This window comes from Asterias rubens, chromosome 12 (assembly GCF_902459465.1).
Source record: "Asterias rubens chromosome 12, eAstRub1.3, whole genome shotgun sequence".
NCBI classification, from domain to species: domain Eukaryota; kingdom Metazoa; phylum Echinodermata; class Asteroidea; order Forcipulatida; family Asteriidae; genus Asterias; species Asterias rubens.
In genome coordinates this window covers 11893477-11921264 of record NC_047073.1, presented here as the reverse complement: position 1 = coordinate 11921264, position 27788 = coordinate 11893477, and the positions used below count along the sequence as shown (strand labels likewise).

The 27788-nt window shown below is 37.9% G+C and overlaps 3 protein-coding genes across 5 annotated transcripts in view; 2 read left to right on the top strand and 1 right to left on the bottom strand.

Moving 5' to 3' along the window:
• The window catches only part of LOC117297537 (RNA 3'-terminal phosphate cyclase-like), a 32989-nt gene extending 9091 nt beyond the window's left edge, over window positions 1-23898 (bottom strand). Inside the window, exons 1-4 of one of the 2 annotated variants that reach the window (XM_033780630.1) lie at window positions 23816-23898; window positions 23312-23393; window positions 1840-1964; window positions 809-909 (exon numbers count right to left, since the gene is read on the bottom strand). In XM_033780630.1, the coding sequence (XP_033636521.1) occupies window positions 809-909; window positions 1840-1902 (164 nt within the window). In that variant the 5' untranslated portion in view covers window positions 1903-1964; window positions 23312-23393; window positions 23816-23898. Of the gene's footprint in view, window positions 1-808; window positions 910-1839; window positions 1965-3622; window positions 3729-23311; window positions 23394-23815 lie in introns of those variants that run through there. The other variant, XM_033780631.1, reaches the window with a different exon arrangement.
• On the top strand, window positions 4144-13104 carry LOC117297536 (lipoamide acyltransferase component of branched-chain alpha-keto acid dehydrogenase complex, mitochondrial-like). Of its 2 annotated transcripts, none has more exons than XM_033780629.1 (11): window positions 4144-4269; window positions 5391-5532; window positions 6153-6228; window positions 7073-7260; window positions 7986-8143; window positions 8448-8556; window positions 9082-9389; window positions 10081-10158; window positions 10469-10660; window positions 12142-12213; window positions 12633-13104. In XM_033780629.1, exons 1-11 carry the CDS (start codon window positions 4204-4206, stop codon window positions 12798-12800), a joined length of 1557 nt encoding a protein of 518 aa, XP_033636520.1. In that variant the 5' UTR covers window positions 4144-4203; the 3' UTR covers window positions 12801-13104. The 2 variants fall into 2 exon arrangements, with proteins under 2 accessions (XP_033636520.1, XP_033636519.1); XM_033780628.1 differs by having other exon boundaries at window positions 4145-4269; window positions 9079-9389.
• Window positions 15745-26459, top strand: LOC117297754 (putative defense protein Hdd11-like). The gene is made up of 6 exons (XM_033780902.1): window positions 15745-15964; window positions 20376-20524; window positions 22259-22350; window positions 24464-24567; window positions 25711-25749; window positions 25975-26459. The coding sequence occupies exons 1-6, from the start codon at window positions 15745-15747 to the stop codon at window positions 26070-26072; spliced, it is 702 nt and encodes a 233-aa protein (XP_033636793.1). The 3' UTR covers window positions 26073-26459.
• Window positions 26460-27788: the final 1329 nt, after the last annotated feature.

Below are 27788 nucleotides of genomic sequence, written 5' to 3'. Positions count from 1 at the left end.
GATCATGTTTATGATGAATTTTTATTTAAAGGGTTTGGGTGATTTTTGTACGCAGAGCACACAAAGCTCTGTGATTTTCACTTTTACTCTCCCATTAACTTGAAAACTACGATTGTGGAAAAGTCTACCCCAGGATATTCGTGGAGCCGCAACGGTTTCATGTTTCAAGAGAAATTTGAAAACCTACTTTTTTAAACTGAACTGATTTCCATTTTATGGACATTATTTTTTCAGCATGTGTCTGTTGTTTTAATAATGCCTATATATTACTTGTTTTCTGGGCTGGTTGTATAGGTTTTTGAGTCGGATTTTCTGACTACAATTTCACTTTTTAAATTTTGTGGTTTGCTATATTTGGACCCTTTGTCATGTAAATTTTTATAGTGTGCGTTTTGCAGTCGCAGAGGGGATCTTACCTTTTTTCTTCAATTTTGTCTCCTTTTTTTATCAGAAATGGGGTTGATTTACTCTGAGTCCGCCTGACGCTTATTTTTTTGTATTTTATTCTGTGTAATATGGTTGTTTGTATTGCAATGTTTTTACTAATTTCTTGCTACTTTTTTAACTGTTGTGTATTTTTAAAAAACCAAATTGCTATTTTTCTCAGGTTTTTTAATCCTGCATTTTAATGTTTTTCTTGACTGTACAGCGCTTTGAAACAGTGTTAAAGCGCTTTATAAATTCATTTAAGTTAAGTTGAGTTAGAGCAACGGCACCTTAATCCAGAGGTTGTTGATTTGAGTCCTCTTTCTTCAACCCCAAATTATTAATAATTATAGTAAGCTCTGATTAAATCAAACAGCCTTACCTGAGTCCCGGGTTACTCCTTCCTGCTCGAATATTCTGCACCATGATCGGTTGGCAAGTCAAGCAACTCAAAGCAGACGCAATCCTCAAAATCTGTCCACCCTGATTCAAGCAAGAAAGTAAATGTTGGATTATTTCAACAATCAAGGCATTTTATAAACATGATAAACTGTACATTTTGTTTAAAGGCACTGGACACCTTTGGTAATCATCAAAGACCAGTCTTCTCACTTGGTGTATCTCAACATATTACATGCATAAAATAACAAACCTGTGAAAATTTGAACTCAATTGCATGGGTCGACCAAGTTACAAGATAATAAAGGAGAAAAAAAAACACCCTTGTCGCACAAGTTTCTTTCAGATGGCTTTCAGCTGAGGTCTTGAATTCAATTCAAATATTTTAGTGAGAAATTACTTCTTTCTCAAAAACTATTTTACTTTAAACTAGAGGGAGCCGTTTCTCACAATGTATTATACTATCAACAGCTCTCCATTGCCAATAGTGGTCAGTGCCTTTTTAAGTTGAATACACGACCACATAACCAGTTCTCCATTTGGTGCCTCACACTCACAGTTCTCAGTTTGAAACATGTTTGTAGGTCTTTAAGGAGAAATACTTGACAAGAGTTTTCATAATGCTCGAGGGTTGGCTTTACCCGATGACATTTTTAAAATCATTACAAGATTATTAAAGGCAGTGGACACTATTGGTAATTGTCAAAGACTAGCCTTCACAGTTGGTGTATCTCAACATGTGCATAAAATAAAAAACCTGTGAAAATTTGAGCTCAATCGGTCATCGAACTTGATGATTGATTTCGAGACCTCAAGTTCTAAACCTGAGGTCTTGAAATAAAATCCGTGGAAAAATACTTCTTTCTCGAAAACTACGTCACTTCAGAGGGAGCTGTTTCTCACAATGTTTTATACCATCAACCTCTCCCCATTACTCGTTACCAGGTAAGGTTTTAAACTAAACATTATTTTGAGTAATTACCAATAGTGTCCACTGCCTTTAAGAGCACTTACCCCTTCCATGATGCTGCCATCAATCACAATCTTAGAGGCTTGGAAGGCTGATAATGAAGCCATTGCTGTTGAGGTGGCAGTTAGTTCGTCCAGGTAAAACTATTGAGCAATCACAGGCGAAGTATCTGCAATCAAGACATCATTTTATATCAAGGATTAATGACATGCGGCAACGCGGCAACTTGGGTCGACTGATGAGTGAGTGAGTGAGTGATCACTCACTCACTCATGAGTGATTAAAGGAACACATTGCCTTGGATCGGTCGAGTTGGTCTTTGAAAAGCGTTTGTAACCGTTTGCTATAAAATGCATATGGGTAGAAAGATGTTGTAAAAGTAGAATACAATGATCCACACAAACATGCCTCACTTGGTGTATCTAAACATAATATATGCATAAAATAACAAAACTGTGAACATTTGAGCTCAATTGGCCACTGAAGTTGCAAAATAATAATGAAAGAAAAAAAAGACCCTTGTCACACGGACTTCCGAAGTTGTGTGCTTTCAGATGCTTGATTTTGAGACGTCAAAATATAATTTTGAGGTCTCAAAATCAAATTCGTGGAAAATTACTTCTTTCTCGAAAACTATGTTACTTCAGACTGAGCCGTTTCTCACAATGTTTTCTATACTATCAACAGCTCCCCATTACTTGTTACCAAGTAAGGTTTTATGCTAATAATTATTTTGAGTAATTGCCAATAGTGTCCACTGCCTTTAAAGGATTTGGGTACTTTTTGTAACACAAAACACAATGTCCACAGATTTACATTAAACTTATACACGGTTTGAATTGAAGATAATGATAGTAGAAAGCGTACCTTAAAATATTAGTTGCTGAGGTGCTGTAGTTTTTGAGAAATGAGTAAAACAATGTCATGAAAATACAATTACCGAGACGAAAATTATTTTCATGACATTGTTTTACTCATTTCTCAAAAACTACAGCACCTCAGCAAGTAATATTTTCAGGGAAGTTTTCTACTATCATTATCTTCAAACAGTGAAAGTTTATTGTAAATCTGTGGACATTGTGTTTTTTGTTCACAAAAAGTACATAGACCCTTTTAAAGCAATTTTTATAAAATGGCTTACTAATTGCTATTACTAGTTAATAGTTGGTTAAAATTCATTTACTTATTCGCTATTTCACGGAACAGAAGGCTCTTTACTCATTGTTTTTTTTTTTTTTTTTTTTTTTTTGGGGGGGGGGGGGGTTTGTAAGCCCCTTTTTTCCATCCCACATTCAAGACCGTGCCTTTCAACTATCTTCAATGGGCGGAAGATGTCGTCTTTGCTTGGTGGTTGTTAACTTTTACAAAAGATTAATTTCACATATCTGAATCTGAATCTGAATTAATATAGTCGGCAAAGCATCCTTTCAGGAAACATCACGATCACACCAACTTTTGTTTAGCTTGCGCGTCGCGTGGGTGGGGCGATTATTTTCTGAATCTGAGTTATATAATAGTCGGCAAAGCATCCTTTCACTTCAGGAAACATCACATAAAAAAGGACATTAACATATTCAAACAAAAATAACAATTCATTTTAAGTATAATTTTTAATTAGTTTGTATCTCAACGAACATTAATTTATTGAGGAATACACATTTTAGGTAAGGTACGAAGTGACTCGGCTGAGCTGAGGGTACGGAGTGAATCTGCTGATGGTCACTTCGTACCCCGCCCACGGTACGAACGAAGTGTCCCGAACGTATGCGAAGTGTCCAGGGTATGAATGAAGTGGCAAAGGTACGATCCCCGACGTGTCACACTCACAGTCCGACATCCAACATCCGATGATTGGTAAAAACTCATCAAAGCTAAAAGTAGGCTAACTGGGACTAAAGTAAAAGTCTGTACGTATAAAAATGGGGAGCATTACTTTATAATTATATAATTATAATATAGCACAAACACCGCGTCTCCTGCCACTGAGTGTTAGCTAGCTGTTGTCGTCTGCTGCATGCTATGCTGCTTAAAAATAAATAATGTGCGTGAGGGGGCGAGAGAGAGAAGCAGCATGCTTCGCAATGCCACGCGCACACTACTACAGTCGGCAGAATCTCAGAACCGTAGATTATATTGAGCGCCGAAGGTGCAATTTGGCAATCTCTTGTGCTCAGGCTTCGATCCTGTCCCCCATGGGAAATTAACATGGATTGAATGTAAGGAGGGTGATTCAAAAGAGGGCGCTATACACAATTCGCAGTGTTTTTTGTCTTTACCCGATCCGAGATAATATTGTTTGCCCGATCTGCCTTCCACATTGTAGAAAAATAGTATGGTATCTGTTGATCAGGCTTTGAATAAGAACACAATATCGTCAAGATACCAGACGTAGTAGTTTGTGGATCAAAATGGCCAGCTTTACTCGTCAAATTTTGGGATTTTCGTCTCCTTTGGTGCGGTGTTTACGATTACATGTAAGATTATTATTATGTATTTCGAGCCTATCCTAAAACTTCAGATTATTCTCATAACTTCATTTAAGAACCGCATCAGTTTATGGATCATAAAATGATCAATCAATCAATATAACAAAAATGTGATTTTACTCTTTTCTTTTCTTTTTTGACGTGTTCTGTACTGTTGATATGAAGGGCGCCGACACACATTTTGGGGAGACAGGCTAGAGTAGATCATAGATGACGTTGTGCCATTTTCCCCAGCATGCCTTGCTCGATCACAACCCCTGGAAGTGTAACTCCATAATACAAAGGGATATTACAATTACTGAATTAGTCCTGTTGTTGATATGTTCTGTGTTACTGTTGTTAGGAATTAGTCACGCACACGCTTGAAGTTGATGCACACTGTGTGTAATAAAAGTAATAAATTTGCGTGACAAAAAAAGTGAATACGTACATCTTTATACGCACGCGTTTCGGCGTATAGAGCTTTTTTGAGACGCACGTGCTGCCCATGGACGGGATGGTAGCGAGGTTGATAGAAATAAACCCAGAGAGTGCTGACCTCGGCCGCCCTCTGTGTCGTCTGTGGATATGGGGCGTCTCATCGATACCGTGCGACACACATCATGTTACATGCATGTATGGCAAAATCAGCATCACGTGACATGCGTGTATGGCAAAATTGCAGCGCACATAGACCGTTCTACATGTTTTCATTGGTCAATGGTGATGTCTACTGTATGATGGCAAAATAACCTCGCGTTAAAAAATGGCGTATGCGCAACCATAAAAATGTTTTCACAACGAAACCGCATGCACAATGAGACACTCCCATAAATGGCCGACTGTGTTAGTCGACGATGTAAAAACAAAACCAGGCATGGTGTGGATCATTGTATTCTACTTTTACAACATCTTTTCAATCATATGCATTTTATAACAAACGGTTACAAACGCTTTTTATCGACCAACTCGTCTGATCTAAGGCAACGTGTTCCTTTAAGCACATTCTACAGATTTTATTTGCACAATCTGTACTTTTCAGTTTGCACATAATTTTTAACTGAATGAAGGGTGCTCGCCAAAGCCAACAAGACTTATTGATGATCCAAGTTATTTTTGTCATTTATTAGAGATGTACATCCCGGTATATCAGTGTCTGCAGCACTACACAACCACAGACTGAGAATGTGTCAAGGCATCTTCAATGTGCAAGGTTACATCATCAAGGAGTACGCCATGTGATCCCTTTTAGAAACATTCACACTGCAACAGGTATATATGACCATCTTGAGTTAGTTTTCTTTTACCTCAAGCATCTGTTATATAAGTTCCCCCCCCCCCCTAAAAAAAAACCCAAAAACCTGTTTATTTTTTAAAATTTATTTATTTATTCATTCGGGCTTTATAAACATAAAAAAACAGAGTTACAATAACAAGAAATGTATGAGTGAAAAACATTAGAAACACAGTTGAGAGACATATCAAAAAACCAAAAGCAAACGGAAGCCTAGGGATTGCCCAAAAGCGAACCAAATCAATCACTACCCAAAGGAGCAATCCCTTTAGGTATTTATAAATAAGACCAAAAAAAAAGCAATCAAAAAGGGGAACATTTTAAAAATAAAAACGAACCATGAAGAAAGATAAAAAGGAGGTGGGCCCCTTTTTTTTTAAATGGCCGGCTGACACATTTTAAGACAACCTGCTGGGCTATTTCAAAACATTTCGTCTTAAAAAAAAGAAAATTGATAAGTTTTGTAATGTGCTGATAATGTGTATACATGGTCATTTTCTGAAGGTACACCTTGGTATTGAATTCTCAACCAAAAGATTAAAATTGATTTCAGATATTAGTATATTCTATGCCTTGGATTGTTTTTGTTCCTTGACAGCTTTACGATCTGATGTAGTGCAGTTCAAACTATCCGATATAGGGGAAGGAATAGCAGAGGTAACTGTCAAAGAATGGTAAGTAGACTCTGAAGAAACTCAACAGCACCATTTACTATAAGGCAGTTATTGGAAATATTATGGACCGTTTTACTACCTCAAATACCATTTTTCAAAAATATTGTTTTTGACCTCATAAGATGTTTTAATTTTAAATTAATTGTTTATTTGATTAAAGGCACCAGACACTATTGGCAAGTACTTGGTAACAAAGCAATGGAGAGCTGTTGATAGGATAAAACATTGTGAAAACTGGCTCGCTCTGAAGTAACATAGTTTTTTAGGAAAAGGTGATTTCGCACTTAAATAGTAAAAGACTTCAGGCCAGGAGCCTTTTATTATGCATCTGAAAGCACACAAAGTAATGCAACAAGGCAGTTTTTTCTGTCATTGTTCTCTTGCAACTGCGATGACCAATGTAGTCCAAATTTTCACAGATTTGTTATGTTTTGCATATGATGGGATACACCAAGTGAGAAAACTGGTCTTTGACAATTACCAAACATGTCCAATGCCTTCAAGTGTACCAAAACACCCATGTAAGGTTAGTTCTGTAAGTTAGTTTCTTGTTGTGGTCATTTCAGAATGTATAGTCTCCATCAGTGAAACATGTGGTCATTTAAATTTAGTTCAAAGATAGCAGAAGCAAAGCACGAGGAGCATTGATTCTTTTCTGTAGTGAGGCCCAACTGATATACTATCAAGTAAAAAGGAAAAACAAACTAAACAAAACACCACACACAGAAAATATATAAGGCCAACAGACGTACGAGTGCATAACATTGACTGAAAATCAAAGCAATTATTCAACATTCCTTGATTGCACTTTCTAACTGTTGTATTTCAATATCTCTGTTTGCAGGTATGTGAAAGAGGGCGACATAGTAGCACAGTTTGATAGTATCTGTGAGGTACAAAGTGACAAGGCTTCAGTCACCATTACAAGTCGTTATGACGGTGTGATAAAGAAGATCCACTATGAGATTGATGACATTGCGAGTGTCGGTGACCCCCTCGTGGATATACAAGTGGCTTCAGAGGCCAAACAAGGTAACTTGTCCAGAGTTCTCAATCTACATCATCTGACACACAATCAGGCCTGGAATTTCATCTTTGAGAGGGCAAGGCCCTTTTCATTTTTCAAAGGGCACTTCAAACGGGAAATCCTAAAGTCTATGGGAAACAAACCAAGGCCAAGATCAAGGCAACAGAGGCCATGGCCTCTGTGAAATTCCAGGTCTGCACAATCGTTATTACCGTGGGTGTTTGGGGAGTTCAGTTTATTGCCATCTGACAGTGTACATTTCTCTTTGACCTTGGAACTGAAAGTGCATCCAATGTACAAGCAATGTAGAACATGATTAGACTTAATAGATGTTAAATTTGCATTGTTAAAAACAAGATTCATTTTGGTTTTACCCTCCCACCGATGTGTGTTAGCACTGTATACTCACTGCATGTTCTATGGGAAACAAATCACAGGCATATTACTCAGGTGGGATTTGGACCCACGACCTTTATAATTCTACAGCTTTGTCTTACCAACTGAACCACCGAGGTTTCCCGGTTGCTAGAGGCAGTTCGAATCCTAAGATTGGAGTTATAAAACATCACACATTTACAAATTAAGGAGACTGCTCCTATAGGAATACAAGGCTAGTTGGTAGAGCCTGGCTGGCACTTTAATCCGAAGATCGTTGGTTCAAATCCCGCTGCTGTAAATTTTGTCTTTGTTCAACCCCAATTGATTTTCAAAATTAATCACTCGTTGGTAGATGGGGAAAAGGAAGACGCATCATCCAGTGACAGTGACAGTGATAGTGACAGAGAAGGTGATGTAACCCAATCTACAGGGAATAGCGCCCCCGATAGTGCGCGCAGTGTAAGAGTATTGGCCACTCCAGCCGTCAAGAGACTTGCAATGGAAAACAATGTAAGTAATTACAACCATTGAAGATGAAGACAATTTCCTCAAGCGAACCAATTAATCTTTCCAACAAACACTTAATTTATCCCCCTTCTCATTATAAGTAAACAAATTGTGCAGTGCAATCTTTGTGATTTTTTCCTTTGATTTGTTTTTATTATTACACAATAGTTATGTGACACAAAGGAATTTTGGGGCGTGTTAAAACTTTGCCCGAGTCAGCTTGACTTTTGCAATCTCCTTTGAGTTTGTACAAGTTGACGGTAAATGATGTAACATGAATAAGACATGCTTTTTTTGTTCCTTATAGATATCATTGGTCGATGTGACTGGAACAGGCAAGGAGGGAAGGGTCCTCAAAGAAGACATGCTCAATCACATAGAAATGCTTCAAAGTGCTAGCAAACCACCAATGACAGGTATCATCTTTTGAGCTCTAGTCACATGTTCAAATTTTCTTAAAACTACAGATTTAAAGGAACATTACAGAATTGGTTTTGCTAGCAAAAAAGTTGCTGGCAGTGTAAGCACTTTATGTAATCCACCATATACATAAACTGACAAACCTTTAGAAGTTTGAGATCGCTCGGCCATCTGGGTCACGAGAGAATAGTGAAAAACCGATTACAAATTTTGCATAGCATCGATGCCAAAACAAAAATGAATAAAACGCTCCCTGAGCGATAAACTCTTAACGCGAAATTAGATTATTTATTTCTTATCAAATATGATATTTCAGACAGAAATATTTCAAGGGATGTTTTCTACTATCATCATCATTAGATCGTGTAAGTTTTATGTAAATCTGTGATCTTCACAATTTTTGTTCTTACCAATCCTGTAACTTTCCTTTATTTCATTCATCAAAATTCATATACAATTGAAAATCTATATTTTTTTTAAATATTTACTAGCCATCCTTACTTTGATTTGTCTTCCAGCAGCACCACCCGTCCAGCAAGTTTCTGCTTTCCAATCCCCTCCTCAAACACAAACCCTTCCCCCTGCATCTGCATCGGTCATGCCCCCACCAAGGCCTGCCCAGCCAGTGGTCATAGGCAAAGACTACACAGAGCCCATTACAGGCATCAAGAAGGCCATGGTGAAGACAATGACGGCTGCTAATACGATACCACACTTCGGTTATTGCGACGAGATTGACGTCACATCTCTCATGCTGCTTAAAGGAATCATGAAAAAGACGGCAGCTCAGAGAGGAGTACAGTTCTCCATGATGCCGATGTTTATTAAGGTACAAAAAAATGTGACTGGTCACCGTGGTGCAGTGGTTAGACTGCAGGACTTGCAATCACAAGGTTTTGGTTTCAAATCCTACCAAGCTAACCGCTGATTTCACAATGACTTCAATAAGTATTGTCGTGTAGTTACTGAATCACAGTGCTTGATTTGTTGAATTCATAATCATAAATGTTAAAACAATAAGGTTTGTTTGAGAGAGATTGGCTGTTGCCAGCTTGGTGTTTATATCCCCCAATGGGAATTTCGCCGAGTTCCCTTGACGGAAAGACCGTTCAAACAAACAAACAAACAAACAAACAAATGCCTTTCTATTGAATCTCTAGGTGTTTGTCCCTTCAATAAGTGAGAAGAAATAAAGGGTTCGTGTAAACATAGTTTAAAAGAGGGCTGCATGTTTTTAACCATAAACTACCTCAAAGCAGTTGCATTTTGGTTTTGTTCACAATAATCTATTGACCCATTTCACCTGATGTCATCAGCAGGATAATCTTGGATGCGCCATTTTGGTGGTCAATGTCAACGTGTGTTATTCAGTGAAGTGCGCATTTTTATGTGACGCAGCGTTTACACGTAAGCCTATTGACCAACAAGATGGTGAGCGTGGCATTAGTCGCCGCGTGTGACCATGTGCAAGGGGTCTATACTGATTGAAACTAAAGGCCCCTTTTCTTCTTCCGTTGTAGGCAGCTTCTATGGCTCTCAATTTCTTCCCTAGTCTCAATGCAAGTGTGGATGAATCTTGTGAACAAATGACATACAAGGTGAGTGCGGGGCCCAATTTCATTGAGCTGCTAAGCACAAAAATTTGCTTAGCATGAAATTTCTTCATTGATAAAAACAGGATTACCAACGAAACTTCCAATTGTTGCATATTGCTAGTTTGTTCAGCTGTTGTTTGCAAATTCTGAAAATCACGTGAAAATTTGGTGGGTAATCTCGTTTTTATCAAGGAAAATATGTCATGCTAAGCAAATTTTGGTTGTTGTACATGTGTACATTATTGTTTGGATTTGTGCACTTTATAAGTTTTCATTATTATTATTACTATTGATATCTATCTTTCATTGACAGGCAAGTCATAATATTGGCTTTGCTATGGATACCCCACTCGGTCTTCTAGTGCCTAATATTAAGAACGTTCAAGGGAGGACAATCTTTGAGACAGCTCAGGAGTTGAATCGTCTCATAACGCTCGGTAATGAAGGGAAACTTGGTTCGGATGACCTCAGCGGAGTGACGTTCACACTCTCCAATATCGGAACGGTAAGTTATTTTTATTTTATTTATTTTATTTTTTCCCCATACACACATCAAATAATTTGAATTCATAATACACAAAGCAATATACTTAACCAAGTTATACACATGCAAGCCTGTATGCTTCGTTTTTGAAAGGGAAAGGGTACCAAGCAATGACCATGGCCCAATTTCATAGAGCTGCTAAGCACAAAAATTTGCTTAGCATGAAATTTCCATTTGTTGCATATTGCTTGTTGCTGGTATTCAGCTGTTGTTTCCTTATCCTGAAAAATCACGTGGAAATTTGGTTGGTAATCCTCTTTTTTATCAAGGCAAAAATTTCATGCTTAGCAAATTTTTGTGCTAAGCAGCTCTATGAAATCGGGCCCAGGAGGCATGGAGGCAATCACCTTCATTGCCTCTGTGAAGTATCAGGGCAGCACATGAGGTATCAACAAATTAATAAAATAAAACAGGAGTCGATGAATGGGGGTGCAATTCGAGAGTTGGACTGTGTAGTGGAGCTCCCAAGACTGCTGTCAAATTACAAATACCTAGATACAGCAATTAAGAATGTACAATTCATTTAAGTTGCAAAAATCACAATACAATACAATTCCCTCAAGGATAAACAATAACCAAGTTAGACTAAGAACTTTTCAGAACTGAGAAGTCTCCCAAATTCGAAAAAAATCTACTCTGCAGTTGTAGAATATAAAGCAAGACAAGTTGTCAAAAGAACATAATCTACCTAGCGAGTAGATACACACATGGTGTTACCGCAAACAAAATATAAAAATATTGATGCATCACCATGCAAAGCCTCAAATACAATTGTCCCATAAACTATTTGTGAGTTAGCATTCATGATTGCTGTGTGTTTGTAAAAGAAGTGGCTTTTATTCAAGCAGATGTTCTATGTACATATTGTTATTGATTAGTTATGACAGCTGATGATTCTACTACTCTCTCCAAAGCCTTGGGCATTTCTAGGTGTGTTCTCAACTTTCACTCCCATCTTATTTTCATCCAAGCAACGTTATCGTAATGTGCAGTCGACTCTTGTTAAAAACAAGATCACTGTGACTGGCAGTGTTGTAGCATCGGTGGGCGGTGCCGGGCGGGCCTGCCCAGAGCTTAAACATTTTGCCCAGCACTCTGAGCAAAATACACTGTGCTGCTCAACATAGATTTCCCCCAGATTGCACTTCAGCAATGATGGCCCCATATCTAAACATGTACAGTTTTGTTGATCTGCTCGCCCTTAATGGACTAGATTGGATTTAGAAGAGCCCATCAATAAAATTGGTCCAGCTACTACACTGGTGACTGGCCAAATTACTTCTTTTTAAATATAACAGGAACATTGTTTTAACAGGACAGCTAAATAAAGAAACACAAAGCAGAAATGAGATTCGGGACTTCAGAACCTCTGTATAACGCCACGGTGCTCTTTATAACGAGGAATGACTGTATTCTTTTCAACTCTTTTATTTTGTTAACAGATTGGTGGGACGTATGCCAAGCCAGTTTTAATGCCCGGCACTGTGGCCATAGGAGCAATTGGGAAAGTCCAGGTTGGTAGATGACATTTGTAGATTTGTACAACCACGGTGAAAACAGTGGTGTGTTTGCAACTCTTTTAACCCGTCTAGAGACCACTCCATCTATACTATAATCATCACAAAGCACCCAGGCAATGCAAATATTGTTTATTTCTTTAATCAAATTTTGGCAGTAGAAATGTCAACAGAAGTAACTTGAAACAGAACAACAAGTTTTGTAAAACCTTTGTGTTTAGTAATTTGGATACTACATGGTTATTACATGCTACATTATAAATTTTGTATCAAGACATGACTTTTTACTTTGACTTCTAAACCTTGCAACCGTTTGCAGCCACTGTTTTTTTTTTTTTTTTTTTTTTTTTTAGATATTAATAGCAAAGTTCTTGGTTGGTTAATAAAAATGTGCATGTCTTTTTTTATTTTCACAGGCTCTTCCTCGTTTCGACGAAGACGACGAGGTATACAAAGCATTTATTATGAACGTCAGCTGGTCCGCCGATCACAGAGTCATCGACGGCGCAACCATGGCAAGATTTTCCAATCTGTGGAAATCTTATTTAGAAGAACCAGCGACGATGACCCTAGATCTGAAATGATAAACTCCCAAGTGGTTGCATGTAACTGATGGTCCAAAGTGGTAAGCTGATCTGCTTGATATGGCCATGGGCTACCACCAATCCACCACACTCCAGCTGAGTTTGACCTCGTAATGTCACATTGTATACAACCTACATAGCTGTATCAATTGCCTAGAGGAGCTAAATATGGTGTCAACAGCCTACGTACTGTGTGTAACAGTTTTGGGCATCAAAGTTAGTTTTGTACGGGCCCAATTTCATAGAGCTGGTTAAGCAGAAAATGTTACTTAAACATTGTCTGCTAAGCAGAAATGAGCAAGATACCAGTCACAAATTGTACATGAGACATGGAAGTTTGGCTGGTGACCTGATTCTGGTAAGCATAATTTTGTTGTGCTTAGAGTACTTTTTGTGCTTAAGCAGCTCTATGAAAATGGGCCCAGGCAAGACACGACACTTGTTTTGGATGAGTACGTTCTCATTCCGTTGAATAAGTTCAATTTGTAAACAAACTTTTTCGGCCTGCTTGGCTGCCAGTGCAGTAAATAAATAAACCAGAATGTTTCCATCTATCCTAAGGTTTTAAAGAAATTTAATCATAAAACCAGGCTAATCTTTGAAATAGCATAACAGTATTTTTCTATATAGGGTTATTTAAGTTTGCACCATCCAGAGTCTTCGTTGTTATTTTTTTGTATTTGTTTGTGGTATTCAAATATTAAATGTGGGATATGTTGATTAGCATGGCATTTATTCATTAAAGGGCTGTACATATTTGGTGATGACTGAAAATTAATGGCAATAAAAATTGCGTGGCCGGGTAAGAAGTACAGCTGCTTCGGAAAGTATACTATAATGTAATATTTTGAGAAACATTTCACTTTGAAGCACTGCAGTTATTGAAAAAATTATCACTTTTTGGCTTTAACCTTATTCTGGTAAGCATCATAGTGTTGTGCTTAGCAACTTTTCTTGTGCTTAGACAGCTTTATACAAATTTGGCCCTAGTGATATTTATTGAGGTCAATGTTTTTATTTTTAATCCAGTTAGCATGGAGTGTAGCATTATGACATGGGATTGTCACATTGTGACATGGAAGTTTCACATTGTGACATGCGAGTGTCACATTGTGACAAAAGGACTGTCATATTATGACATGACATTGGAGTGTCACATTATGACATTGGAGTGTCACATTGTGACATCGGAGTGTCACATTATGACACCGGAGTGTCACATTATTGACACCAGAGTGTCACATTATTGACTAGTATGATGTGAAGGGAACAGGGTGAGATTCATTGTAATTAAAGTTAATGGTGTATGCATTATATGGAAAATTAACAACATATTTAATTCCATAGTTTTGCACATTTGGTGAAACAAAATGGTTTATTTGAGGTTTGAATCTGTGGGTTTTCCTACCACATAATGTTGGGATAGCCATTGTTCACTCGCTATAAAGTGAGAATAAAACTTCCAAGCCACACCATCAAATGTGTTGGTTATGTCCAATGTGGGGACATGGGAAATTTTGTGTGTGTGTGTAAATGTTTCTTGTTGTGACTGTTTACAATGGTGTTGGACCTTATGCAATAGACCCTTCACTTGAAATATGATTTCATTACTAAATACATTCACGCATGCGTACAGACACTATTGGTAGGCAAAAGCTGTAGAGACGCACAAAGCGTCTGCGTTACCATCATCCCTGTACAAAAAGGCATAATGTTCCTTTTGCCAACCAACGGGTTAAAACGTGTTAATGCGTGCATTTTACATAAACTATTTGGTGGGAAGGGTCTATACCGACGCCACGCCCAGCGCATGGGATGGGTCGATTAACCAATCCTCCAATGACTAATTAAGCCATTTCTTCAAAGTGTAATGACCCGGGGAGTCATATTCATTGATATCCTAAATTGGGCTATTCCTCATCTAAAACGGGGTCAGGTCTCAGAGATTTGTTTTGATGGGCAGAAAAATATTTGCACTATTGGGTATTATAAAACATAAAATGTATTGGTTACGTTAACCCCCGTTGAGGAAATCTCTAGAGCGGGTGTTCGCCTCGGGAAAAATAGAACGCACCAAGGATCACCTCTGGAGCCGTATAGTTAATGTGTTTCCCCACAGTATCAAAAAAAAAAAATCAAAGACGTTATCACTCAAGAGCGATCAATTTAAAGAGTACAACTTTACAGTAAAGATGTATCAAGAACTAGATCGACGAGGCAATGGCACAGCAAATGAATCCATAGGCAATGCTCGCTAAAGACATGCAGATGCATGGAGACAAAGGACAACATTTACAATTCGAGAACGAAATATTATAATATTAATAGAGCTCAATGCACATACTCAAAAATAAATTTAAGGAACACTTTAAAACAAATAGACGAAGGACGTACAAATAAAACAGAAGCAGTCAAATTGTACGATTTCGTGCGTGTATTGTGTTGATCGGTGCACTACATTAAAGGAGACAGTTACATTATGCCTGGAGGTTTTTAAAGAAGAATGCAACCCCTGTTTGAACTTATTGTCATGTTATATTAGTGGAAGATTGATATTTGTGTATACCATCTTGGTTGGTTGAAAATCATTGTGAAAAAAGGGGAGGAGTGGGGAATTATACATTCCAATGCGTCAATGACTTATTCAGAATACAGGAGGTGGGTCTGCTGACGTTCAAAATAGCAACAGATAGCATTCTGAAAGAATTCTCCAGAAGACGGTAAGAGCTCTCTGACCGAAACGTCGAGCAGTGCAACCCGGCTCTTCACAGAGCCACCACTACTCACCAAAGAGATTTTACATGGTGTCACCGCAAATTTTACTTAATAACATTCTGTTTGATGACGTCATCGTGTGGCTTTATATTGTATGGGTACATTATATGACCAACGTGCTTCATTATAAAACAATCATTTGCTAAAGACATTTACTTTAGACGAAAAGATGAGTATCTTAGTGATGCTTTGTGTCAGTTCACTTTTAGCGTTAGCTATGATGCCCGGGATGCATGTAATGGCTTACCCGTCGGGTCCACCTGTTGCTGTTGCGGGGGTATGTCAAAATATGGAACCTTCAGGCCACAGGCCAAGAACGTCTAGTGGTAGAGCACCGTATACTATCATGATCAGCAGCGATACATACGGCAATAAGAAATCAATTGATGGTAAGTGTTATAATTACAATCTAATCAATCCGTCAAATGTATTGGTATTTGAATGGCCTCTACTGGGTCACAGTTTTAAGTAAACTTTATAAAATTCCGGGTACGCCTCCATCAGTGGCTTTAAAGGCAGTGGACAATATTGGTAATTGTCAAAGAATAGCCTTCACAGTTGGTGTATCTCAACATATGCATAAAATAACAAACCTGTGAAAATTTGAGCTCAATCGGTCATCAAAATTGCGAGATAATAATGAAAGAAGAAAACACCCTTGTCACACGAAGTTGTGTGCGTTTAGATGGTTGATTTCGAGACCTCAAATTCTAAACTTGAGGTCTCGAAATCGAATTCGTTGAAAACTACTTCTTTCTCGAATACTATGGCACTTCAGAGGGAGCTGTTTCTCACAATGTTTTATACCAACAACCTCTCCCCATTACTCATCACCAAGAAAGGTTTTATGCTAATAATTATTTTGAGTAATTACCAATAGTGTCCACTGCCTTTAAACAAATTTATTACCAATTCTCTATGTCGTTTGTATGTTAGAGTGCACGAAATTGAGGCACGAAAACATGTTATTGCTATCATATAAGAAGGGGATCTGAAAAAAATATCCCCGCGGTCTCACCCCACCTATACACAATTTAATGGCACCACCGTAATAACGGCTTCCTCGGTCACCCCAAATATATCAACCCACCACACACCCCATGGTTATAGCATGGAGGTAGGTACAGTAACCCAACTGGCAGATATATATTAAATTGACATGGGCCCCACCCATACACTTTTCTTTATGTTTGCACACCTATGGTATCAAGTCAACAGTCTCAAAATGTCGCTGAATTGGACAGCGCCATCATTTATTTACCAATCATATATAACTGATATTTGCAATTAAAATTCAAAAGTCATCAACGTTAGCCTATAGGATACCGTTGAATGGAAAATTAAATTACCAATCGTTATTTCAAAGATATATATTAGTTGGGCCTAGTAGGCCTACGCAAAATATTATGTCAACTTCGCTTTTTGTGTAATTTTGCCTTACGAAGTCGAAGTAGTAGCTTTTGATAGTATAAAACATTTCATTTCACAAGAAAAGTGGTTATGTTAAAACAAGAAATCATCTTCTACGCCCCAAAATTTCAATCAGAAAAGCGCAGGATTGAGAAGTGTTACTGCAATAATATTGGGATATTTCTTCCTGCATACTGACATAACCGCTCCGGATTTGCGGTAATACTATAATGATACTTTGCGACAAATGAAATAATCATATAGTTATATACAAAGATATGAACGTCTTTCGAGTGTTGTTTTGCCATGGAAGGGCCCCCCGGCCGTTCACATGGCAAAACAATGCAACTCGAAAATGAGCATTTTAAGAAAAAGTGCTTCAAAGATTCATCGTCTGCTATTTTTTAATGTATTTCTCTATTCAACTAAAACTGTTACAGAATATTTGTGAGTTGTTGACATATCAGCCAGAAAAAATCGTTTGAAAAGAACAAATGGTTTTGTTGTTATTAATATTTAAGCGAAGTTACATTGTTTTACCAAACAAATTGTCTAATTTGCCACTTTTGTTATTTCATTGACAATAATGCAACTTATGTTACTAATATTAAATAATGTATTTTTATGGCAAAACAATGCATCAATCATTAATTTAAAAATCATTAGTAATGTTCTTATCTTACTTCCCATAAATTGTCCGCTTTCCCAAAATATTTCCTACCAAAACAATGTAAACGATTTTAAAGGTTTAACACAAACGTCAATTTATGGCAGAACAACGTATCTAATTGTACGATCCTATTAAACTGCGTAAAACAATTTTTTTTGAAACAATTGTATCACAAGTATCCATCAAGGAATCTTCGATCGAGTTCTATGCTTCTCCTCATTGAACCCAAGTCTCGACACTCATGGGGTGACAGGTCTTTTTCTTCGGCCGCGCCACGCATCTGGAACTCTCTACCACTTAGTCTTCGATCTTGTCTTTGTACTGCAAAATTCAAGTCTCTTCTCAAAACTTATCTTATGTCACAGGTTTTCAATGACTAATTTTGTTGTGTCTGTTTTTCTTTTGTGTTGTGTTTTGTTTTTGTTTTGTGTTTGGTTTTACTGCGCCTTGAACACCCAGCAGGGTGGATATGTGCGCATTACAAGTCTTATTATTATTATTATTATTATTAAGTATTTATCAACCAAATACGTTGATTGTCAAAATTTGAATATCCCTTTTAGAAAGAAACATGCGGCGAAGAAGTAATTTTCGATTGATTCAAATTTAATTTTTGTTTATTATGACTTTACAAATTTGGTCAACATTATTCACATTTATGAACTTTATCGAACAACAACACATCAATAAATACAACTCAACTTACAATATGTAAGTATGAAAACATCACTAAGGCAGTTTTGATCTCATTAATCAACCGAAACAAGAAATCTTGTTTTCGAACTGGTTTGAATCTACCGTATTTTTTATTATTTTTTTTTAATAAGTGATTTGGGGAACTGGGGAGAAACACAAATTTAGTTTCCGGCTCATTACGGTGAGGTTTTAAAGAGTATTTTAAGGATTTTGTAAAAACAAAATTCATGTTTTGCGGTACAAATTTATTTTGATTAGTGTATTGAACTTGCACCATACAAAACAGTAAACTTACACCTACAAAACAGTAAACTTGCACCATACAAAACAGTAAACTTGCACCTACAAAACAGTAAACTTGCACCTACAAAACAGTAAACTTGCACCTACAAAACAGTAAACTTGCACCATACAAAACAGTAAACTTGCACCATACAAAACAGTAAACTTGCACCATACAAAACAGTAAACTTGCACCTACAAAACAGTAAACTTGCACCTACAAAACAGTAAACTTGCACCTACAAAACAGTAAACTTGCACCTACAAAACAGTAAACTTGCACCTACAAAACAGTAAACTTGCACCTACAAAACAGTAAACTTGCACCTACAAAACAGTAAACTTACAGCTACAAAACAGTAAACTTGCACCATACAAAACAGTAAACTTGCACCATACAAAACAGTAAACTTGCACCATACAAAACAGTAAACTTACACATACAAAACAGTAAACTTACACCTACAAAACAGTAAACTTACACCTACAAAAAATGTGTACATGTAGATGTATGGCAATTCACAGCTTGAGTTAATGACATTACAATTCATAACATTAGTGACTGGGTTCGAAGGATGCCTATGTCTAGTACAGCATGAGCAGTTCATGCTCATTAAAACTTACTGTTTTTGTAATGGTTTCTATTTTCTCATTCATTTTAGTTGAACTAAAAGGCTACATGTTGTTGCAGTTGGTGCTGTAGCATTGCGCATAGCATGCTGTTAGATGGTCTAGATCTAGCCATGAGATCATACTGTCATGCACATACCACCATATCTGGCAAAACAAAACACTGCTTCACATGTATTACATGGTACGAGTCCTTTACACATTACAAGATAGGGAGTAATGAAGCATCTTGTAGATACATTGTTTTGCCATGTAAAAAGTGTAACATAGAATGAAACATTTCTGAATTTCTTTGTTGGCAAAAACGGTGTATCATACAGATAAGGCGTTCTGCCATGTGAACACTACCGTAGTGGTAAAAATTTACTAAACCCAAAACACTACATCATAATGAAAGCCTCTTCTACCAGATAAACACTGACGTGCTGAACACATAGCTACAGTCAAGCAGAAGACTGCTTCTTATAAATGGACCGTTTTGCCAGAACAAAGTATCTAAGTCAACATAATGCGTTTTGCCATACCAAAACACACAAAAAGGCAAAAAGACCACAATTTGTATAGTTGTATCTTGATAATGGAGCCACGTGCGAAAACGAGACCGGGCTATATGAAAAGAGCGCCCCCAACTTACCCAGACAACTGTTTTTCTCAAAAACACCACAAAATTAGTTGCACTGTTTTGCCATAGACGACCGCGCCTTCCCCATCATAATTAAATGAATATTACAGAATTGTTTTTTGCTAACAATACAGTTGCTGGCAGTGTAAGCACTTTATGTAATCCACCATATACTACATGAACTGACAAACCTGTCGAGGTTTTAAATCGATCGACCGTCTTTGACACAATAAAATAGTTATCAAAAAAACGATTAAACATTTTGCATGTAATCGATTTAAAAAAAAAAATGAACAAAACGCTCTCTGAGCGATAAATTCCCAACGTGAAGTTAGTTTTATTTATTTCTCACATGACATTTCAGTCAGAAAATGTTCAATGTGTTCTACTATCATTATCATTAGACCGTGTAAATTTGTATGTGATCTTCGAAGTTTTTTTTTTTTTCCAATTCTGTATTTTGTTCTATTTCCACTTTCTATGGACACAGTAACGGTGCAGGCCAACAGGGGCTACGCGTTCTCAGGGTTGTTTGTACAGGCTCGTCGCCAGGCAACAGGACGAGATATCACTGAGGCTTTGGGAGAATTTACTTCAGTCTCCAGCGGTACTAAGTTTATCACATGCGTAACTGTTGCAGTAAGTACTATCCCATGAACAATCAAATCCACATTATGGCCTAACTGGTACGCAACGACTTTTTGAAATTCGGCAATAATTTGTTAACATTGGATATTGGGGCATGTCGTGGCCGAGCGGTCTAGTTCACCGTTCAGTCATGACACTTGTGCACTTAAAGGCAGTGGACACTATTGGTAATTACTCAAAATAATTATTAGCATAAAACCTTACTTCGTAACGAGTAAAGGGGAGAGGTTGGTAGTATAAAACATTGTGAGAAACAGCTCCCTCTGAAATGGAGTAGTTTTCGAGAAAGAAGTAATTTTCCACGAATTTGATTTCGAGACCTCAAGTTTAGAATTTGAGGTCCCGAAATCAAGCATCTGAAAGCACACAACTTCGTGTGACAAGGGTGCTTTTTTCTTTCATAGTTATCTCGCAACTTTGATAACCGATTGAGCTCAAATTTTCACAGGTTTGTTATTTTATGCATATGTTGAGATACAGCAAGTGAGAAGACTGGTCTTTGACATTTACCAATAGTGTCCACTGGCTTTAAAGGCAGTGGACACTATTGGTAATTACTCAAAATAATTATTAGCATAAAAATTTCTTGGTGACGAGTAATAGGGAGAGATGACGGTATAAAACATTGTGAGAAACGGCTCCCTCTGAAGTGCCATAGTTTTCGAGAAAGAAGTAATTTTCCACGAATTTGATTTCGAGACCTCAGATTTAGAACTTGAGGTCTCGAAATCAACTATCTAAACGCACACAACTTCGTGTGGCAAGGGCGTTTTTTTTCTTTATAGTTATCTCGCAACTCCGACGACCAATCGAGCTCAAATTTTTACAGGTTAGTTATTTTATGCATAATGTTGAGATACACCAACTGTGAAGGCTAGTCTTTGACAATTACCAATAGTGTCCACTGCCTAGGCACTTCCCCTTATTCTCGTAAAAAGTTGTGAGGTATAGTGCATTCATGCTCCACCAGCCAGGCTCCTATACCCAAGCATTCTTACGGTATGTGAAGAGGGTAACCATGATACAGCCCAAGGGGTAGTTGGCAACAGGCAGAGTGTCCCTGGTGACAGTTGAATTGGGTCGATAGCCAAAATCAGTTATTAGTAGACCTCACCTTAAAGTGGCCGTCCAGCCTTGTGAGTTTGGCGATATCTCAGAAAAAAATAGTAATAAGAATAGTAAAAAAGTTTTGTTTTGATTATACACATATTATTGACTGGCAATGAGGTAACTAGCGTACGTCTATTCCCCTGAGGGACTTTGAGTGACTAGAAGAGCGACCTATTTCCCGAGGCCGAAGGCCAAGGGAAATAGGCCCCTCTTCTGGTCACTCACAGGCCCGAGGTCTTAATGTTCAATAGAGCAGAAATCTGGAAAAGAAAGGAAGTTTTGTAGTTGCTGTTCAAGATTTAAGTCAAGAGAGGGCGCTCGTAACCAGGCACTATTTTCAAAGACTAGTGCCCGCTCGGGAACTAGTTCCCGCAAACAAGCGCGCGCGATCACTAGACCATTATTAGTTCATCCCACGTGACTGTGTTTCAGCCAACCAGATTATAGATAAAGCACGAGGTGTGTTATAATACTAACAAACTCAACCGAAACATACATTATGTAATCGACCACGCTTAACTTTTTGTCCATATTCATAGAGACCTGTTCAATGACCTATAATTTACGGTAATTTCATATATCAGATATCATTATATCATAATTTTCAATCCGCAGAGTGCTTGGGGACACAACAGCAATGCACCCAAGACCGCCGTAACAGCTTCGTGGACACCGCCTTCTTCGAACCAGGGACCTATCATTTTCAAGTAATAGGCTACCACATAAACGCTTTTGTAATATTGTCATTAAGTATTTTTGTCCGAAAGACCAGCGAGTTTACATCGTAATTATAATAGTATGACAAATTTTGGAGTGTCCATCGGTGTATATAGAAAATAAATCGTATCATAATGCATCAGTTTGATGTGCTAACTCTGGATATGGAAATGTTATGTACTGCTGGTTTTTCAATTATTTTACTAAGTCTACAATTATACAGATTTACAAAAGTATTGGCGTGGGGATAGCATAAACCCCAACTCGGTCGCTACGGATCTTTTCTTTTTGTGAGAACCGATCAGTGAACAATTCCTTATTGGGAAGTTCTTGATTGTTATTCAACAAGTTTTTGTTCTGGTACTGAACGAACTCAAAACCATGCCGCAGGCAAGTTAATGCTTTAAAGCCATTATACACTTTCGGTAAACAGTATTGTCCAAGTCCCACATTTTGTGTATCACAACTGTCACATGCACGGTACAAAGGAGACGGCGGAGACCTTTAGATGAGCTTTCCCATTTATTCGCACTCAGTGTATAACATTACACAGGTAAAACTATAAATAACAAACACATAAATAGCTTATTAAATGACATGAAAAATCCACATTATTAAACAATTAAGGGAAGGGGAACAAAGGTGAACCATATCAGTCTAACAAAAACAACTTTAAATGCAGAACGAGATACAACAATAAACCAAGCAACGACCGAGGGCTGATACAAAAGTGAAACTTGAATATATATAAGGCCGTGTCCGAAACGGCGACTTCGGCTACAGCTACGGCTAGATCGCGCGCGTCTGCCTATTCTTCAACACTGGTAGACGCGCTGATCTAGACGTAGCTGTAGCCGAAGTCGTCGTTTCGGACACGGCCTAAGACACTACAAAGACAAATCCGGCGTTAAATTACAACAGTGAAATAACTAATACATTTAATAAACTTACATCATTGCCGGGAGAAACTCAGAAACTACGTCCGTGCACATGGTAAATGTTCTGCGGTATTCTGGGGGCGTTCACCGGTATTCTGGTATAAACATTACATGAACCAACAATAAATATACAGGAAACAACGGGGGACGTTCTGAGGTATTCTGGTATAAACGTTATATAAACCAACAATAAATATACAGGAAACAACGGGGGACTTGTTCACTACAATATAATTCCAAGCAATAGAATAAATACTGAATGAAGCAGCAAGAAAATGAATTACACGAGAAATTAACTCCAGAGACCATAAGCCGTAAAAGGGGAACCTAGTGAGTTGACTCAAACGGTGATAAATAACTATAAGGAAAACAAGAAAACGGCAACTTGCTGAATATACCGAACAGGAAAATATTAACATATGGGAAGTTTTGACTGCGAAGGTTAAAATAAAGATATTTATACATAAGGGAGACAAATGCGAGAAATAACAGTTGTAAACAGAACAAGGCTACTTACGGGAGATGGCTACGGAAAATTACATGTCTGAGAAGAACTTAATAAACTCGAACAGAACACAACGGAATCAGAACAGAAATGAGCCTAAGGTGTACGCTGCAAGAATAATATGTACCAAGCAGCCAACGCCCACTTCGTTGGTACCCGGGGCATACTAGACATTCCAAAGCAATACAAAGTAAATGCCAGAAATGCAGTGGTTGAAATAAATAAAGGGGAAAGCGGGCGGGACAATAATAGAAATACCTTAGGATAATACCCTGAAGGAATAATGATAATACAATACAACAAAATACACTTATCGACGGAGATAACAACTACTTATATATAAAATAATAAACCAGTGAAAATTTAGGCTCAGTCGGTCATCGGAGTTGGGAAAAAGTAACGGGAAAACCCACTCTTGTTTCCGCACGTTTCGCCGTGTCATGACATGTTTTTAAAAGTAAAGCATTTCATGGACTAATATTTCAGGAGAAGTCTTTCACCATTACCCTCTCTCTGTAAACCCTGTAATTTTTTTTGGTAAATCTGTGAACTTTTTTTTCTGTACCGAAAGTGTATAAGGGCTTTAAAGGTACATTTCAGGTAATGAATTTATCAAATTCGTTGTGAAATAAACTTGTAGAACTTTTTTGTTTTTGGAAGGGCCACGATTGTTAAAGGGCCAGCAAGTGAGTTTTGGACGAATGTGGAATCTCCAATCATTTATTTTTCGAATGGAAAAGACGAGGAACCAACCACACTTTCAGGTTTGTAATCTTCTTAAAGTCACCTGGAAATAGATTTTTTTTTCTTTCTTTCAAACTTAAGAGTATATGCTTATGAACAATAAAACAATGTTTTTTAGTAATTGTTTGTCACGATTTCTATGTTAAAACAATAGATAAAGTTGTTTGGGGGGCTGACTCCGCCTACCCCTTTTGTGACGTCAATCGAGGCAGACTTTGCCAGCCGTGCGTAGAGTAAATACACGTGCAAAGTACGTGTACGGTCCAAGTCGTGAGTTAGTACGTTTCGATAAAAGTTTTTTTTTAATTTTTCCGGCAATGCCGACCTGGTGTATTGCTGATGGATGCAGCAAAACAACTAAAGATAGGGTCAGGTTGCATGTGTTTCCTGCAGATCCCAAGTATAGGCGGTTGTGGGCCGCGAAGGTCAGACTCACAAGTGCAATAGTGGTCCGGTCCGTCGTCTTTTTCAGCGCTGGGTGCAGCGAACACTTCGAGCCGTCTTGCTTCGAATCCGGAATACATCACACATGACATGAAGAGAAAAATTAATCTAAATCATGACGCCATCCAAACAACTTTTACAGAGTGGGAAGTCAAAGAAGGTACCTGAAAAACGTGACGAACCTAGAGGAGCGTATGACAAACGCGACAATTTTGGGTAAGTTTGAACTTTGAGGACATGTCTAGCTTGCGATTCACCGTGCAGGGTAATCCGAGTGTGGACCGTCCGCACAGCAGCCGTAGTGCGTGTAGTCTGCTCCGTGACCGTAGTTCTGTACGTAGGCATCATACCAATCAGGTACCCAGACGTAGTGTACGGGGCCAGACTACACATGCCTCGATTGACGTCACGAACAGCGCCCTCTCGGGTCGGGGACTACTCTTCAATTTGTAAATAAAATGAGAACTAATTTTTTAGAACCTTAGTTACTTGTTTATTCCCATTCAGTATTTCCTGCAAGGTATGTGGGACTATGTTTTTATTTGAATTATGAGATCTACTCCTTTTACATATAGCACCATGTAATGGTTTACAAGGTGCTGTGGTGCAATATGCCGCCAATCCAGCCAGGAACACCGGGGCGAACCCTCATCTTTTCGATAAGTGCACTTGTCGGTTTTCATTTAAAATACCATTAATAATGTTTTACTTTAATGCAGGCACTACCTCTGGACGTGGATGTGACGTTAACTCAAGTGGTATGTTTCTAAGTTTGATGTCACAACAGTTATATGTCAGAATTATAAAGCAACAACTTTTTAGGGCACGGATACTCCTTTTCTTAGCCTCTCTGTACTCCCCTTTTGAGACAAAGTTTGAAATAATTGTTAATGTTTTTTTTAGCAGAGTTTAAGTAATAAATCTGCCAAAACCACTATTAATTAAATGAAACTTTACACGTTTGTTTTGTTTTCATCTCGCAGCTCTGTTCCCGCAGTGCTTGAGTTTGAGTCGGACCACGTTTGTGCTGCTTGCCTTCACTGCCATCCTCGTTGCCGCCTGGACAACTCGTCACCAATAGCGCCCTCAGTGCCAGTAGAATAATAATACTAATAATAATATGGGTATTTATATAGCGCCTTTAACACAGATCAAAGCGCTGAACAATGAATAAAACAAGAACAAAGCGAGGAAGGAGAGACAAACAGAACAACAAAAAGGATTAATGACGAGGCTGATTGAAGAAGTAGGTTTTGAGTTTTGTTTTGAAAATGGCAGTTGAAGATGATTCCCTGATGAGTTTGGGTAACTTAGAAAGTAGAACTAATGTTTTAGACCTAGTCATTTATTTTCGCTCGGCCCCAGCGGCCAGTCTATCCAGAACCGCTGGGATGGGCTAATCGCTTGCACAGATTCTTGTGCAGAAAGTACCTCACGTATGCAGTGCATAGAAATATGGCGCAGTGTGAGTGTGATGCATGATGGGACTGCGCATTGTTAAACCAATGTGCGTGCATGATACGTTTGCCCATCCCAGCGCCTTTGGTTAAAAGAAGCAGGGCACTGGGGACGAGCGAAGTCCTTTATTATGCATTATTACCTTGTAAAAACCTTGTAATTATACTATAAAGCGAGTAAAATTAAATTTAAATTCAATAAGTTGATGACACGTTACTCAGTGGGGACAGACGTCTATAAGACGCTTTATACACGTATTTTGTTAACGTATTTTGTTGACGACATATAATCTACCAAATTACGTCTTTTCTTGGCGACTAATATTGACATCTTAACTCGACGTTGTACAATTATTATCCTGAACGAGCTTTACATTCTATCTTCCGCACCTACTGTTTTGCCATCTTTTCGCTATTTATAAATTCATTGTTTTATCTCTGATCTATATTATATGCATCCTGTGTCTGAGTAGCTGCATGTCTTATATAGTTCGTCTATCCCGGTGTGTTGGCATTTCAGTCTGTTTGTTTCTTTGTTTGTCTGTGACTGTTTGTTTTACAACCTCCTGCCTACCATGCAACATAGCCCCATACTAGCTATTTTACACTTATCCTGCTTACTGTATACTGCTATACTTAATAATTGTGTTGCTTTACTCCATAGTTACATGTATACTTGTCGATATTTGTCATAGAAGTATGGAAATAAAATGTGTATCTAAATTGAATGGAATTGAATTGATGCAGTGAAATTATTTACAGCCAATCCTGTACTGGTCTTAAAACCGTGTTTTGTGAAATCGGGTACAGAGCTCTGAAAGTGCTTTGTTTTCCTGAGATGACATCATATCGAGAGTAAAATAAAGTTGTCCCCGTTTGGTATTGTCTATACAACGAGTGTTCTTGGAACAAATGAAAACTTGTAACAGTCCTCATTGTTTGAAGGGTGGGTGAACGAAAATTGATAAAGATTTCCTAGAGAGAGTTTGGATTCCCTGTGGTTTCTTTTATCCTTGTCATTAAAGGTTACGTTCCTATGTTTTATGTTTGTCTATATTTATCGTTAAGTTGATTAACACCGTGGTACAAAGTTGAGCAACAGAATACGATCGTTTGGTTTTTCTTCCATTCCTTTCTTTTACAATAGTTATCTGCATTGGGTGTTATACTTAAAACTATGTTTGATGAGGTGATCCTCGGCAAGTTTTATTTTCCTAAAGCAAAGCTATGAAAATAGACTGTTCCTAGGATCAACGAGGGAGTCCCAGTTTTAACAAAGTTGTTACATGGCATGTTAGCATAAACTGCGGCATCAGAGTAGGCCTATCAGCAAACATCAA

Coding starts and splice junctions, on each gene's coding strand:
- LOC117297536 (XM_033780628.1), top strand. CDS start 4,204: ATGGCCAGCTTTACTCGTCAAATTTTGGGATTTTCGTCTCCTTTGGTG. Junction 9,390..10,080: donor TGATGCCGATGTTTATTAAG/GTACAAAAAAAT, acceptor CTTCCGTTGTAG/GCAGCTTCTATGGCTCTCAA. Junction 10,661..12,141: donor CACTCTCCAATATCGGAACG/GTAAGTTATTTT, acceptor TTTTGTTAACAG/ATTGGTGGGACGTATGCCAA.
- LOC117297754 (XM_033780902.1), top strand. CDS start 15,745: ATGAGTATCTTAGTGATGCTTTGTGTCAGTTCACTTTTAGCGTTAGCT. Junction 15,965..20,375: donor CAATAAGAAATCAATTGATG/GTAAGTGTTATA, acceptor CTATGGACACAG/TAACGGTGCAGGCCAACAGG. Junction 25,750..25,974: donor ATGTGACGTTAACTCAAGTG/GTATGTTTCTAA, acceptor TTCATCTCGCAG/CTCTGTTCCCGCAGTGCTTG.